Source organism: Tupaia chinensis, unplaced genomic scaffold (genome assembly GCF_000334495.1).
Source record: "Tupaia chinensis unplaced genomic scaffold, TupChi_1.0 Scaffold000661_1, whole genome shotgun sequence".
Classification (NCBI taxonomy): domain Eukaryota; kingdom Metazoa; phylum Chordata; class Mammalia; order Scandentia; family Tupaiidae; genus Tupaia; species Tupaia belangeri.
This window is the reverse complement of record NW_006160183.1, coordinates 3848454-3863511: the sequence shown is the minus strand read 5'-3', so window position 1 is coordinate 3863511 and position 15058 is coordinate 3848454. Positions and strand designations below refer to the sequence as shown.

The 15058-nt window shown below is 39.0% G+C and overlaps 1 protein-coding gene across 1 annotated transcript in view; it reads right to left on the bottom strand.

The window, feature by feature from the left end:
* The window catches only part of THADA (THADA armadillo repeat containing), a 53950-nt gene that overhangs the window by 28190 nt on the left and 10702 nt on the right, over positions 1-15058 (bottom strand). Inside the window, exons 5-11 of the mRNA XM_014592154.2 lie at positions 11125-11273; positions 10974-11006; positions 10445-10493; positions 7480-7667; positions 5174-5268; positions 3447-3667; positions 1061-1752 (exon numbers count right to left, since the gene is read on the bottom strand). Coding sequence (XP_014447640.1) covers positions 1061-1752; positions 3447-3667; positions 5174-5268; positions 7480-7667; positions 10445-10493; positions 10974-11006; positions 11125-11273 — 1427 coding nt within the window. The remainder of the gene's footprint in view (positions 1-1060; positions 1753-3446; positions 3668-5173; positions 5269-7479; positions 7668-10444; positions 10494-10973; positions 11007-11124; positions 11274-15058) is intronic.

The following is a 15058-nucleotide window of genomic DNA, read 5'->3' as shown; positions in this document are numbered from 1 at the left end:
GGGGGGGTGGCCACACCACAATCCCTTCTCCATTCTCCTCTCAGGATCTTGGGCATGCACGCACACGCACCCGCTGTGAGTTTAAGCCACTGGGTCCGGGACTCGAACCGTAGTCGACTACGTGGGAGTACAGTGACATAGCCATTACGCTAACTGTTGGTCCCTGTCTTTAATCTTGCCTAACTCACCTTGTACTTTTTTTCTTAAGAAAGTTTTGCCTTAGAGTGCATGCACTCGCCAAAGATGGACACAGTGAGAAGGAAAATGTGAAATCATCCCCCAGGGCACACAGGCTTCAACAATCCCTTCTCCTCCATTCTCCTCCTGGGATCTTGGGCACATATGCACACATGTCTGGTGTGAATTTCAAGCCACCAGGTCTGGAACTAGAACCACAGTCGACAATGTGAGAGTCCAGGGACATAACCTCTACGCCATTTGCTGGCCCACGCAACTTTCAATTACTATCTCAATAACTTGAAAAAGTAATTATATGAAACACACAAATTTTACGTTCAGTCTAACAACAAATTAACAAATTAAGAACTTGGTAAAATGATTAAAAACGTGAAATAAAGGAAACATGATTCATTATAAATGAAATATATTCTTTGACTTGTACAAATGACTTCAGCCAGGGGCCAACAGATGGCATAATGATTACGTCACTGGACTCTGTGGTTGACTGAGGATTGAGGCCCAGACCCAGTGGCTTCAAACTCACGCCAGGTGCATGTGTGCGTGCCCAAAATCCCAAGAGCTGACTGGAAGAGAAGGGACTGCAGCATGGCCATCCCACCAGGGCGATGATTTCTCACTTTCTGCCTCTCTGGTGAATGTACATGCCCTAAACAAAAATCTCTAAAACAACATAAAATTACTTCAGACAAAAACTTTCTTCGGCTATGTACAAAGGCATTCATTTCAGACTAATGTATCTATCATTAATATCTTCCTTTACTATTTATAGAAATGGTAATATTTAAATTTGAATATGTTCAGTTATCAGCCTAGGCACTTACATTTAAAAAATACTGAAACAAAAATTCATTTTTCTTACCAGTTTTAGCATCAATAGAAGTCTGAAGAATCTTTACCATGTATCTTAAGCTTTCAGGGTTGCAATTCAATAATTTTGGCAAGTAATAATCAATCACATAAGATTTTTGATCCAAGTTTCCTTCACAGAGTATAAAAAGGAGAGGAGAAACCCAAGTTTCATGCCATTGGTCAATCCAAGTACTGTCGACAGTTCGGGATTTCAAATGACTTCTATGATTTTTAAACATGGTTTCCAAAAGATCACTTGCATAAGGTACCAATGACTGGTCCCCCATCACATCTAAGATTTTAGATGGAATAGTTTTATCTACTGCTAAAATGTGTTCAATTCCTATGCACTCTACCAAACACCCAAGGCATGTGTACTTTCCTTTAATATGCCATTCCAGTTGCAGAAGATTCTTAGTCAATCCCAAGAAGAAAGGATCAGTGAGTGAATCTGCCCCTTCTGTAGTGAGCCGGTGCATCTGGAGAAGATTTCTGAATATGATTTTGGTTTGGTGTCTTAGAGCATCCAATGGATGTTCCCAGTGGGTATAGACATATTCCAAAAGTCTCCCAACTATGACTGAATTCCCATGCAGATTGCACTTTAGGCTTGGGGAACTTGATTCAAGAACATGTATGGCTGAAGTAGTCCAAGATGCCAAGATTCTAGATAGAAACATTTCCAGTGTTGATTCCTTAATCCTGAAGAAAAATGAGGCATGAATCATAATGTTGCAAAAGAAATTTCATTTTACAATCATGTAGACTTTAGAAATATTAAATATAAGGGCCAGCAGGTGGCGTGGTGGTTAGGGCACCGAACACGCCCATATGACCAACCATAGTTTGAGTCCCAGGCCTGTAGGCTTGCTTCCTCACTTTCCCTTTCTCTGTGTGTGTGTCTCTCTGATCAAATTAAAATAAATGAACGATGGGGCCGGCAGGTGGCATGGTGGCTAAGAGTGCTGGACTTCCACATGGTCAACCACAGTTTGAGTCCTGGACCTGGTAGCTTGCTTTCTCACTTTCCCTTTCTCTTTTTTCTCTCTCTCTGTCCCTCTCTGGTCAAATTAAAGTAAATAAATAAATAAAGTTAAATGTAGTAATTCTTGAAAAAAAAATTAAACCAAGAATGAATAAAAATGAAATAATTCTTTAAAAAAAGAAATATTAAGTATAAGGAACAAAGAAAATCTCAATCATTACTCATTTTTTTATAACAAAAAACTACAAAGAAGGCCAAAACAGATCTCAAATTTGCACTTAATTCTTTTCATCTCATAAAAAATAATCCAAAAAGGGACAAGAAAACTTCTGACAGGAAGGTTTATTATCTTAGGATGACAGTTTCATGGGTGTTTTAAATCATACTGAGGACCTAGGGTTGGGAAGGTTATGAAGAATGGGGTTTCTTAAGGGGACACCGAAAATAATCTAAAGCTGGTTCTGGTAAGGATTGTACAATTTCTGTGAATATTTTTAAAAAACTGAAACGCACACTTTAAATACATCACTTGTATGGTATGTTAATTACAGCTCAATGCGTTAAAAAAATTTATCTTAGAACATTATAGTTTTCCTTCTATCTCTACATGCTTATCACACACACTGTTTTGACATTTTAAATTCATAACCACTTTCAGTCACTGTGGCAAAAACACTCAAAAAACTTCCACAAAATATACCCCCCATGAAGTCAGAAGACACTGATTTGATCTTATTGGCAATATGCTCTTAAGTAAGCATTTATTTATTTATTTTTCTTTATTTTTCTTTTGGTTTGCTATAGAGTGCATGCATTCTCCAGAGAAATACAGAGAGAGAAAACGTGAGAAAGCACCCCCAGAGAGGGCTAGCCACACCACAACCCTTTCTCTGCTATTCTCCAGATTTTGGGCGCACGCACACACACGCACACACATACACACGCTCCCTGAGCGTTTTTCAAGTCACTGTGTCCAGGCCTCAAACAACACAGTCAGTTGTATGGGAGCCACCCACCTTACTACCATGTCACCAGCTGGCCCAGCATTTAATTTTCTAAACTTCACTTTACACGTTCAACAAATTAGACTTTCTATCCTATCTTTCAGACACATGGGGCTCACATAAGATTGTCCATGTTGAAGTTCTTCATAAATTCCAAAGCACTCTGCATATAGAAATTCTATAATTTTTTGAAATGCTAGCATAGAGACAATGTTAAAATTAATTTTATAAATGTTCGTTACTGGTTAACCCAATACAATAATTTCTATAAATCTCTTCCATCATCCTATCTTTTCTTCCACACTCATTTTATTCCACTTTACATTGTATTATAAGACCAACTCAGCTGCATCTTCTAAATGTCTGATGAGTGCAACAAAATAGGAGAGAGCAACATCAAAACTCACTGTAAACTCAAGGTGAACAGAACATGCGCGGTATCCAAGAGCAGGGCCTCCCCACTCAGGCCCATGCTCCCATTCTGCCAGTCCAACATGGCGAGTGTCCCCTGACATAGGAATAAGAGAGCTGCCCCAGAGACTTGAGCACAACAAAGGCTCTTACAGCTGCTCATAAACCACTCTGGGATGCTGGCACAGTCCACTGAATGGAGAAGCAAACCACTAATCTACAATAGAAAAACAGAACAGAGCCAATGTACACAAAGCTTTCCAGAGATATTTCAAAACACAAATCCCCAAATTTCAGAGCCAAAGTACATAAAACTTTCCAGAGATATTTCAAAACACAAATCCCCAAATTTCTTTCTCCTAGAACATCCTAAGAAAAAATAACTAAGGTTAAAGGTAATTACAACCATAGGAATTATTACATTCATATTAAAAGGAAGAATAATTACACCTATGTAAATCAGTGATTTTTGCTGATTTGAATGCACTGCTAGGACACGACACATCATCACCTATAGGTGGATAAGCTTAACTTTTTAGAGGTGAATGGTGAAGTCAAAAGCTTTTTATTTTATTCAATGATATTTTGTGTGATCTCATAAAATAGTGCATGTATATTTTGCATAAAGTCAGGTAAAAGATCCAAAATACAGTAAAGGAAAATCTGCTACTAGTATACAAAAGGACTATGGTCTAATTTATCAAATTAGACTTTCCACATTGATCAAGTTCATGAACCAACTGACTCTAGCATGTTTCTTGTCTAAAGTACATAATTTGGGTTGCTATTCTTTTTTTTTATTATACACACACACACGCACACACATATATATAGAATTTTGGGGGGGAGAGGTTTTTGCTATACGGTGCTTGCACTCACCAGAAAGACAGAGACAGAGAGACAGTAAAAGAAAGCGAAAAATAACCCTCTCCCCCAGGAGGGATGGCCACGCCGCAATCCCTTCTCCTCCATTCTCCTCTCAGGATCTTGGGCACACACACGTGCACGCCCAGTGTGAGTTTAAGTCACTGGGTACAGGACTCAAACTGTGCTCGACCACATGGGAGTCCAGCAACATAGCCATTACAACAACTGCTGGTCTCAGGTTGCTATTCTTAAAAGAAAAAGGTTTCATTGGAAAGTTATTACTCCAAATACAGCTATACCTTAATCTCTGCATAATTTTAATATTACAAATGTCTTATGATACTGAGAGATGAAACTGAATAAAGAGCACTAGAAAAAAACTAGAATATATACCAAAATATTGACAGTGATTATCTTTGTGAAATAATTTACAGATGACTATCTTTTTTTCATCTGAATTTTTGGACTTATCCTCACAATAAAAGAAAAAGGTCATCAGAAAGATCCAGACTATACAAAAAAATACTTCTAATTTGCTTATGTAAAAATATTTTAAGGTGCCAGACAGTGGAGCAGTGGTAAAATGACATGCTCTGCAAGGCAGACCCACATGAGAAGGCTCCAGGTTCATATTCTGAGACCTCCCTGAGTGAGCCAGGCCTGAGTGTGCCCATGATGCTGAGTGGGCTGAACCTGAGAGTAGGTTGTAGTGTTGTCTCTGTCTCTCTCTTTCTCATTAGTTCATGAAAAAAACAAATATAAAGTTCTTTAAAAGAAATTGAATTTTAAAAATATTTTTAAAAGCATATGTCTAACTCTCAGTAAAGAACAATTCCAAAAAAGCAGATGTACTTACCAAACCAGGAATCTTTTCAGATGGATGAAACATAGTCTTAATAAAAAGAATAACGGCTAGTCCAGATGTACTCTGAATAGTCTGTAATAGGTCATCTATTTGTATAAAAAAGTAGAGAGTAAATTTTAAATAATGGATATTGTGGTGTGATAAAAAGAGCAGATGCTTTGGGTCGGACAGCCCTAGGTATGATTTCTAGAGAAAGTAGCTCTAAGGCAAGTTATTTAACTTCCTAAAGTTCAGCTTTCTCTTCTAAAAAATGGGAAAATAAAACTCCTATCTTACAGAGTTGTTATAAGGTTTAAGTGAATTATCAAGTAAATTTTATTTTACTATTTAACCTGTAGCTTTTCTTTTCTTTTCTTTTTGTTTAGAGAGGTTTTTGCTATAAGGTGTGTGTGCTCGCCAGAAAGAGAGACAGAAAGCGAAAAATCATCCCCCGGGGGGATGGCCATGCCACAATCCCTTCTCCTCCATTCTCCTCTCGGGATCTTGGGCACACACAAACGCACAAGCATCTGGCATGAGTTTAAGCAACCTGGTCCGGGACTCAAACTGCAGTCGACTACATGGGAGTCCAGCGACATAGCCATTATACCAAGTGCTGGTCCCAACCTGTAGCTTTTCAACGCTAAGATTAAGTTTTCTTCTTTGTATGCAATACAAACACACAAAATTAGAAAACTGTTTCAATATTATCTTTTGCTGATTGGTATACTCGAAAGAAAAAAATCATTAAAACCACGTACTTTAGAGCCTTTCCCCATTTTGAGACTGGGGAAGGAAAAGTTCCAAATCTCAGTTAAGTATCTTATATTTTATACCATTATTAGGAAAAGCTGATTAGCACTCAATTATAACAATTATTTATATGTTGTTGCACTTACCATTACTTAAAAACTTGGTGAAAATACTCAGTAATCCACACATACTTTGCCATATGGAAGAACTGGATACCTTCCAAAGATTTCCCTGGAAATCTTGTATTTTCTGTACTAACAACATTGAAACTCTAATGCCTACCAACAAGTCATTCATCAACTGCGTTTGAACAATATGATTTCCAGCAAATTTTCTAAAAAGAAAAGATATTGCAAAAGAAAATTCAAAAAAACGTGTCACCATTTACTCCTCTCTGAAAAAAAAAAAATACATTCCTCAATCAAAGGGTCAAAATCACTTTTAGGTTATAGCACGCATCTAGGCCCTTCTCCACCGTTTCCATGAACACTGCAATTATGCAGACTACTGCAAACTTTCAAAACTCAACTTACCTCACATTTCCTTTTCTTTTTCCCTCTGCTATAGTGCACAAGCACTTACCAGAGAACATTGGAGGTTGGGAAGGTAAGAAATCAACCCCTCCAGGAGGATGGGCACATCACAATCCCTTCCCCTTCTGTCTCTTCTTGGGATTTTAGGTATGTGCATACAGACACACCCAGAAACATAGTCTTAATAAAAAGAATAACGGCTAGTCCAGATGTACTCTGAATAGTCTGTAATAGGTCATCTATTTGTATAAAAAAGTAGAGAGTAAATTTTAAATAATGGATATTGTGGTGTGATAAAAAGAGCAGATGCTTTGGGGTCGGACAGCCCTAGGTATGATTTCTAGAGAAAGTAGCTCTAAGGCAAGTTATTTAACTTCCTAAAGTTCAGCTTTCTCTTCTAAAAAATGGGAAAATAAAACTCCTATCTTACAGAGTTGTTATAAGGTTTAAGTGAATTATCAAGTAAATTTTATTTTACTATTTAACCTGTAGCTTTTCTTTTCTTTTCTTTTTGTTTAGAGAGGTTTTTGCTATAAGGTGTGTGTGCTCGCCAGAAAGAGAGACAGAAAGCGAAAAATCATCCCCCGGGGGGATGGCCATGCCACAATCCCTTCTCCTCCATTCTCCTCTCGGGATCTTGGGCACACACAAACGCACAAGCATCTGGCATGAGTTTAAGCAACCTGGTCCGGGACTCAAACTGCAGTCGACTACATGGGAGTCCAGCGACATAGCCATTATACCAAGTGCTGGTCCCAACCTGTAGCTTTTCAACGCTAAGATTAAGTTTTCTTCTTTGTATGCAATACAAACACACAAAATTAGAAAACTGTTTCAATATTATCTTTTGCTGATTGGTATACTCGAAAGAAAAAAATCATTAAAACCACGTACTTTAGAGCCTTTCCCCATTTTGAGACTGGGGAAGGAAAAGTTCCAAATCTCAGTTAAGTATCTTATATTTTATACCATTATTAGGAAAAGCTGATTAGCACTCAATTATAACAATTATTTATATGTTGTTGCACTTACCATTACTTAAAAACTTGGTGAAAATACTCAGTAATCCACACATACTTTGCCATATGGAAGAACTGGATACCTTCCAAAGATTTCCCTGGAAATCTTGTATTTTCTGTACTAACAACATTGAAACTCTAATGCCTACCAACAAGTCATTCATCAACTGCGTTTGAACAATATGATTTCCAGCAAATTTTCTAAAAAGAAAAGATATTGCAAAAGAAAATTCAAAAAAACGTGTCACCATTTACTCCTCTCTGAAAAAAAAAAAATACATTCCTCAATCAAAGGGTCAAAATCACTTTTAGGTTATAGCACGCATCTAGGCCCTTCTCCACCGTTTCCATGAACACTGCAATTATGCAGACTACTGCAAACTTTCAAAACTCAACTTACCTCACATTTCCTTTTCTTTTTCCCTCTGCTATAGTGCACAAGCACTTACCAGAGAACATTGGAGGTTGGGAAGGTAAGAAATCAACCCCTCCAGGAGGATGGGCACATCACAATCCCTTCCCCTTCTGTCTCTTCTTGGGATTTTAGGTATGTGCATACAGACACACCCAGTGTGATTTTCAAGCCTCCAGGTCCGGGACTTAAATCATGGAGTTGGCCATGTGAAAACCAGTACATTAACTCCCATGCCACCAACAATATCCTTTCTTTTTATTTGAGATATTTTTGCTACAGGCCATGGGCACTCACCAGAGAGAGAGAGATGAGGAGATGGAAAGTGAGAAATCACTCCCCAGGAGGCATGGCCATGTTGCAATCCCTTCTCCTCCATTTTCCTGAGGGTTTTGGGCAGGCATGCGCACACACGCGCACACGCACACACACACACACACACACCCAGGACGAGTTCCAAGCCACCAGGTCCAAGACTCAAACCGTGGTCAACCCTAGGGGAGTCCAAGGCCTTAACCACTACACCATCTGCTGGCCCCTCATTTCCCTTTCTTAATGAATAACCTCACTTATTTTTTTAGGGTAAAGATAATGACCCAACATATAAGCCTAAACACTTTCTCAGCTTCATGCACTTGTGTTCCCTGGTTTTCAAGGTGCTCCCAGATTCTCTCCTACTTTTTCACTGTGGCTCCTTCTCCAGTACCTTGATTAATTCATCCTTGCTGATCTCTTCACATTAGGGCTTTCCAGGACTCAGTCCTCAGTCCTATCCTTTTCTCCATTTAATTCTCTTCCTTGAACACATCTTATCTAGCTCATAGAGCTTATAGTCTGTATTCTGACAATTCCCAAATTTTTAACTCCAATGTACATCTCACTACTACCGGACTCACATATCTGACTTCCTACTTACTATCTTCATTTGGGTATTTAGAAGACATCTCAAAATACATGAATTTATCTTCAACTCCAAACCTGCTCCAAACAATCCATCCTACAAAAACAGATGTAACCATCCTTGCTTCATCACCTCTTCAATCCATCTATAAAGGTTCTACTTTCAAAATATATTCAAAATTAGACCATCTCCACTGCTTCCACCTTGGCCTCAGCCAGTCTCTCCTGTCCCGTGGATTACTGCAGTCACCTCCTTGCTGGCCTTCTATCAATAGCTTCTACACTTGCCCCCTCAGTATGTTCTCAACATAGCAGAAAACACAGTAGACCTATTAAAACATAAGTCAGAAAAAGCAGTTTGCCAGTTCCTCAAAAAGTTAACACAGAATTACTATATGACCCAGCAATTCCACTCCTAGGTATATACCTGAAAGAACTGGATGCAGGGACTCACACACAAAGTGGTGAACCAATGTTTATAGCAATATTATTCATAATAATCAAAAGGCAGAAAAAGCCCAACTACCCATCAACAGATAAACAAAATGTGGTATACACATACAATGGAAACTCAGCCAAAAGGAATGAAATTGACACTTACTACTACATGGATGAACTCTGAAAATATTGTAAGTGAAATAAGCCTAACACAAAAGAACAAATATTATGATTCTCTTCACATAAAGTACCTAGATCAGGCAAATTCAAAGAAACAGAAGAACAGAGGTTACCAGGAGCTGTGGGGAATGAACTTTCTTTTGGACATGAGCAATTTGAGGCACCTGTAAAACACCCAGGTGGCAACCAACCACATGAGTCTACCACTTAGGGAAGAGATGTAACTTAGAGTGGTAAACTTGAAATCCTGAGTATGTAGGTGGTAGAGGACATCAAAAAGTGATGATATTAAGCAGTCAGAACAGAGTACAATGGACCATATTCATATTTACAAGATGAACTAAGGAAAAAGAATCTAAAGAAGAGTCAGAGGAGAGCATCTGATGAGGCAAAAGGCATACTACCTCTACCCACTCCTATAGCCTCCTCAAGCCAACAGCTGTGGGATTTAACACATAAAAAATACATATGGGCAGCAAACAAGCAATAGGGCAATAACAATAACACTCCACAGTTTCGAGTCTCAGACCCTGAGGCCTAAAAAACACACTGGGCACATGTGCCTATGTGCCCAAAATCCCAAGGGAAGAATGGAGAAGAAGGGATTCAGCATGTCTATCCACTCTAAGGGGGATGATTTCTCACTTTCCCTCTGTATCTCTCCCCTCGGTCACTGGCAAGTGCACATGCCCTGTGATAAAAAAACAAAAACAAAAACAAAAAATCCTAACACATACACACACACACAGCCTCAGTAAGATAACAGAAGACACTTCACCCATGGAACCAAAACAGGATGCTATGAAATGGAAACATTCAAAGGTGGGAAAGAGCTTTTGTCTTTCTCATCCATTCTCATAATTCATTTGACTTTTTAAAATTAAATATCAAGCCACTAAAAAAGAAATTAAAATAGTCAAGTCTAATATAAATGGAGAGGAATGATACATTCAGAGACCTTTTAAACAATTTTTCTTTGTACAAAGAAAAATCACAACTGCAAGTGTGCACACTTACATACACAAGCATGCCAACATATATTACTTGCCTATTTTCTTCCAGGATCTCAGTTAAACTCTTATGCAGAAAATGAAGCACTGAAACAAAAAGAAAACAACAATGAACCAAAATTTAGAATTATGAACTTTAATGTCAGTTCAAAAAAAATTTTAAATCACTCTTACCTAAAATGATATCATAATATATTATAAAGGTACAAATGTAAAAGGAAGGAGCATGAATTCCATTAGTTATCTGCAGTACTTTCTTAGTCCCAAGAAACTTAAAAGTTCCAAAATGACTCATACAGGCCAGTCACTCCCCCAGAACATAAGGTTGTATGATGGTGTGTCAATGACACAGTGCTCTATGAGTCTGGCCACACAGGCAGGTCCCAGGTTCACATCCAAGGACCTCCCTGAACACACCAGACATGCATATGCCATCATCCAGGGCTGACTGGGGCTGAGGGTGGATCACAGCGTGTGGGCCCTGTTAGGGATCCCTGTCTGCCTCTTTCTCTCTGTCTCCTCTACTTCTGAAAAAAAGAAAAAATTGCTTTAAAGAATAGGACTTACCATTTTTAAGCAGATTATTAACACTTGTTCTACCTACAGAGGAAAAATTAATACAGTTAAAAAGATTTCCAAATCAAAATTACTATCATATTAAAATAATGATGCAATGATAGATGTTAACCAGAAAAAGTACTGAAAAGTGCTGGTTTACCCAAGTTAAAGTTGTCCATACAAGAAGATATGTTGTCCATTACTTTCCTGTAAGAGTATACATCGGTGGTATTCAATTCTTCCTCAAGACGAGAAGTAAAACTGCATGTAGCCTCCACTAGGAAAAATTCAGGTAGGCCATCTAGTGAGCTAGAAAAAGAATCAAATATGAAAAATATGACAGCCTATTAGCACCAGGATTTGTGGGGAGGGAGAAGAAACATACAAATGTAGTAATATTACGCTAAATCTTCAAAATACAGCCAGAAAATTACAACTTCCCACCACTAAAACTAGAATTCCCTGCTCCATCATCTCTTATCTAGTCTCCGTTTCTATCTTACTTCCCTCCCTCCCCAGCCTCCTCTCAAAAGAGCAGCCAGAGTGATTCAACAAAGCACCGTGTTACTTCTCTGTCTAAAGGCATTCAACAGGGCCAGCAAGGGGCATGGAGGTTAAGGCGCTAGATCCCACATGGCTGACTACACGGTTAGTCCCAGACCCGGTGGCTTGAGAATCACACTAGGCACATGCGCATGTGCCCAGAATCCCGAGAAGAGAATAAAACGGGGACTGTGGCATGACCGTCTCCCTAGGACATGATTTCTCACTTTCCTTCTGTCTCTCTCTCTCTGGCAAGTACACATGCCCTACAGCAGGGGGTAGAGAGGATATGCCTGCAACAGCCTCTCTCTCAAAGCAGTGCCAAACTGCTCAAATACATCAAGATCCTAAGCAACCTGGCCCCACCATTAGCCCTCTGGCCTCATTTCGATTCTGGTTCACTTAGCTCTAACTACGTGGCTTCCTCTATTCTGACCTCACGCCAGTCTTCGCTCCTGCTCTTTCCTTCATCCAGCAAACTTTTCCCTCCAATAATCACTGCCTCACCCCTTTCAGGTCAATCTCAAATATCACTTTACAACATCTAAACGAAGTTATCTGAAATGACCACGTTTTAAATTATAACCCTCACCCATCCTTGGTACGCTCTTTGCTGGCCCTCTGCTTTATTTTCTGCACAGCACTCAGTCATCTAGTATCCTATATGTTGCTTCCTTATTTTGTCCATTTTCTATCTTCCCCTTATACTGGAACCTCCATTCTAGACTGTCTTATTCATCATATCCCTAACCCCCAGAAGACTGCTTTAAACACAGTACACAGTCAATAAGAACTGACTGAATGACTATATTAAACTTATGTTGATTTTACTTTAATTAACTAAAATCAAAACCAAAAACTTTTTTTAAAATTTGAACAGTTCAAAGTGTTCCTAAAAGAAAAAAATCTGGGGGCCGGCAGGTGGTGTGGTGGTTAAGGGTGCTGGACTCCCACATGGCCGACTGCAGTTTGAGTCCCAGACCTGGCAGTTTGCTTCCTCTCTCTCTCTCTCTCTGTCCCTCTCTGTTCAAATTGAAATGAACAAGTGAATAAATCAGTAAAGTTAAATAAAATAATTCTTAAAAAAAAAAAGAAGAGGGGGCCAACAGTTAACGTAATGGCTATGTCGCTGGACTCCCACATAGTCGACCGCGGTTCGAGTCCCGGACCTGGTGGCTTAAACTCACGCCGGGCGCATGTACATGCATGCCCAAGATCCCAAGAGGAGAATGGAAGAGAAGGGATTGCGGCGTGGCCATCTCCCCTGGGGGGTGATTTCTCACTTTCTGTCTCTCTCTTTCTGTCTGGCGAGCGCACGCGCCCTGTAGCAAAAACCTCTCCAAAAAAAAAAAAAAGAAAAGAAAAAAATTTGAAGACAGTAATATTCCAGAAAAAAAAGGAGTCACTAGAGGGATGACTTACATTATTATAAAATAATTCTCAAACTATACTAAATAACTGTGGCATTAGTGCATAAGCAAATAGACCCAAGTCTAAAATCAAACCATGTTTATATAGGAACACATAATCCAATAAGGTGGCATTCCAAATATGTGGGGAAAGCTAGATTATTCAACAGTTTGGAGACTGGTGGCTTCCCATTGGCAAAGAAAATTAAGTTGGATCCCTACCTAACACTATACTCGAAAGTGAATTCAGAAAGATTTCAAAGTTAAATAGGGCCAGCTGGTGGCACAGTGGGTAAGGCAGCGAGATCCATCACCAATTACACGGTTCAAGTCCCAGACCCAGCAGCTTAAAAAGCACAACAGGTGCATGTGGGAATGTGTCCAAAATCCCAAAAGAAGCGTTAAATAAAGGAGAAGAAACCGTGGCATGACCACCCACACAGAGGTGCTATTTTATTTTCTCCCTCTAACAACACCACCACAAATCCACTTTTCTGAGGTATCTAAAGTAATCAAATTCATAGAAGCAAAATGGTGAGCTGGCGATAGAAAGAAATGAGGTATTCTTTCATGGGTACAGAACATAAGTTTTACAAGATGAAAGGTTCTGGAAATAAGTTGTACAACAATGTGAATATACTTGATACTGCTGAACTGTACATTTAAAAATGATTATGATGGTAAATTCTATGCTTTTTTTTTTTTACCACAATTAAAAAAAAAACAGGTTTTGCCATAGTAGTACAGACAGTAGGGTGCTGAACAATACTGAAACCATACTGGGAAGACCTGGGGTGAACATCCCGGGCTGACATGCAGACACTGGTTCACCCTTGATCCTGGCTGGCTGGAAGGACAATCACAATGGCAAAATCTTCGTTAGGGATCTCTCTCTCTCTCTCTTCCTTTCTGTCTCTCTCTCCCTCCTCTCATAAAATGAACTTTAAAAAAATTATTTAACTTTATTTATTATTATTATCATTTATTTTGTTGTAGGGCACATGTGCTTACCAGAGACAGACAGAAAGAGAGAAAGGGGGTGGGGAGTGAGAAAGCAGGACTCCAGGACTCAGACTATGGTCAGTCATATAGAATCCAGCACCTTAACCACTGCCACCTGCTGGCCCAGAAATAAACTTTTAAAAAAGACTAACTACACTGGGTCTGGCACGTGGTGTGGTGGCTAGGGGCACTGGATTCCCACATAGCCAACCACAGTTCAAATCCCAGACCTGGTGGCTTGCTTTCTCACTTTCTCTCTCTCTTTTTTCACTATCCCTCTCTGGTCAAATAAAAGAAAACAAAAAGTAAATAAATAAATAAAGTTAAATAAAATAACTCTTTAAAAAAATAAAGACTACACTGACATGAAAACATCTACAACATTCTTTAGCAAGAAAACAAGATTACATACATTATAATCCCATTAATAGAAATAAAAAATTAAAACACAATACAGACACTAAACCCAAAGAAAAGATCTAGAAAGACAGACACCAACATGTTAAATGACAACCCTTTACTAAGGAAAATGAGATGGGCTAGAAACAATGAAACAGAAGCCTCACCTTTTATTCTATGAACTTCTACATTTATTGAAAATTTTAAATCAAACATATACTCCTGTATTCAGTTTGCAATTAAATATATATCTAAACCAGACAGATGGGGCAAATAGAGGAAAAAAAACAGCAAAAACAGTTAAATATAACCAAAAATACAAAGAGACTGAGTGAGGAGCCAACAGATCACCCACAGATCAAACCCATAGCCTGCTTTTTTTTTTTTAAGTTTTTGCCATAGAGTGCACTTGCTGGAGAGACAGAGAAAGAGAGCGAGAGGGAGAGGAAAGTGAGAAATTACACTACAGGAGGACAGCCAGGCTGCAATCCCTTCTCCACAGGAACACATGCCTGGCGTGATTTTCTCTTAATTATTTTTTAATTTGCTATAGGACAAGTATGCTCACCAGAGACACAGAGAGAGAAAGTGAGAAAGCAAGCCATGCCATGTCCAGGACTTGAATAGTGGTCAGTCATGTGGGAGTCCAGCACCTTAACTGCCAAGTCACCTACTAGTCCCACCTGCCATTATTTCCTTTTTTTTTTTTTTTTGGAAAGATTTTTGCCTTAGGCTATGTGC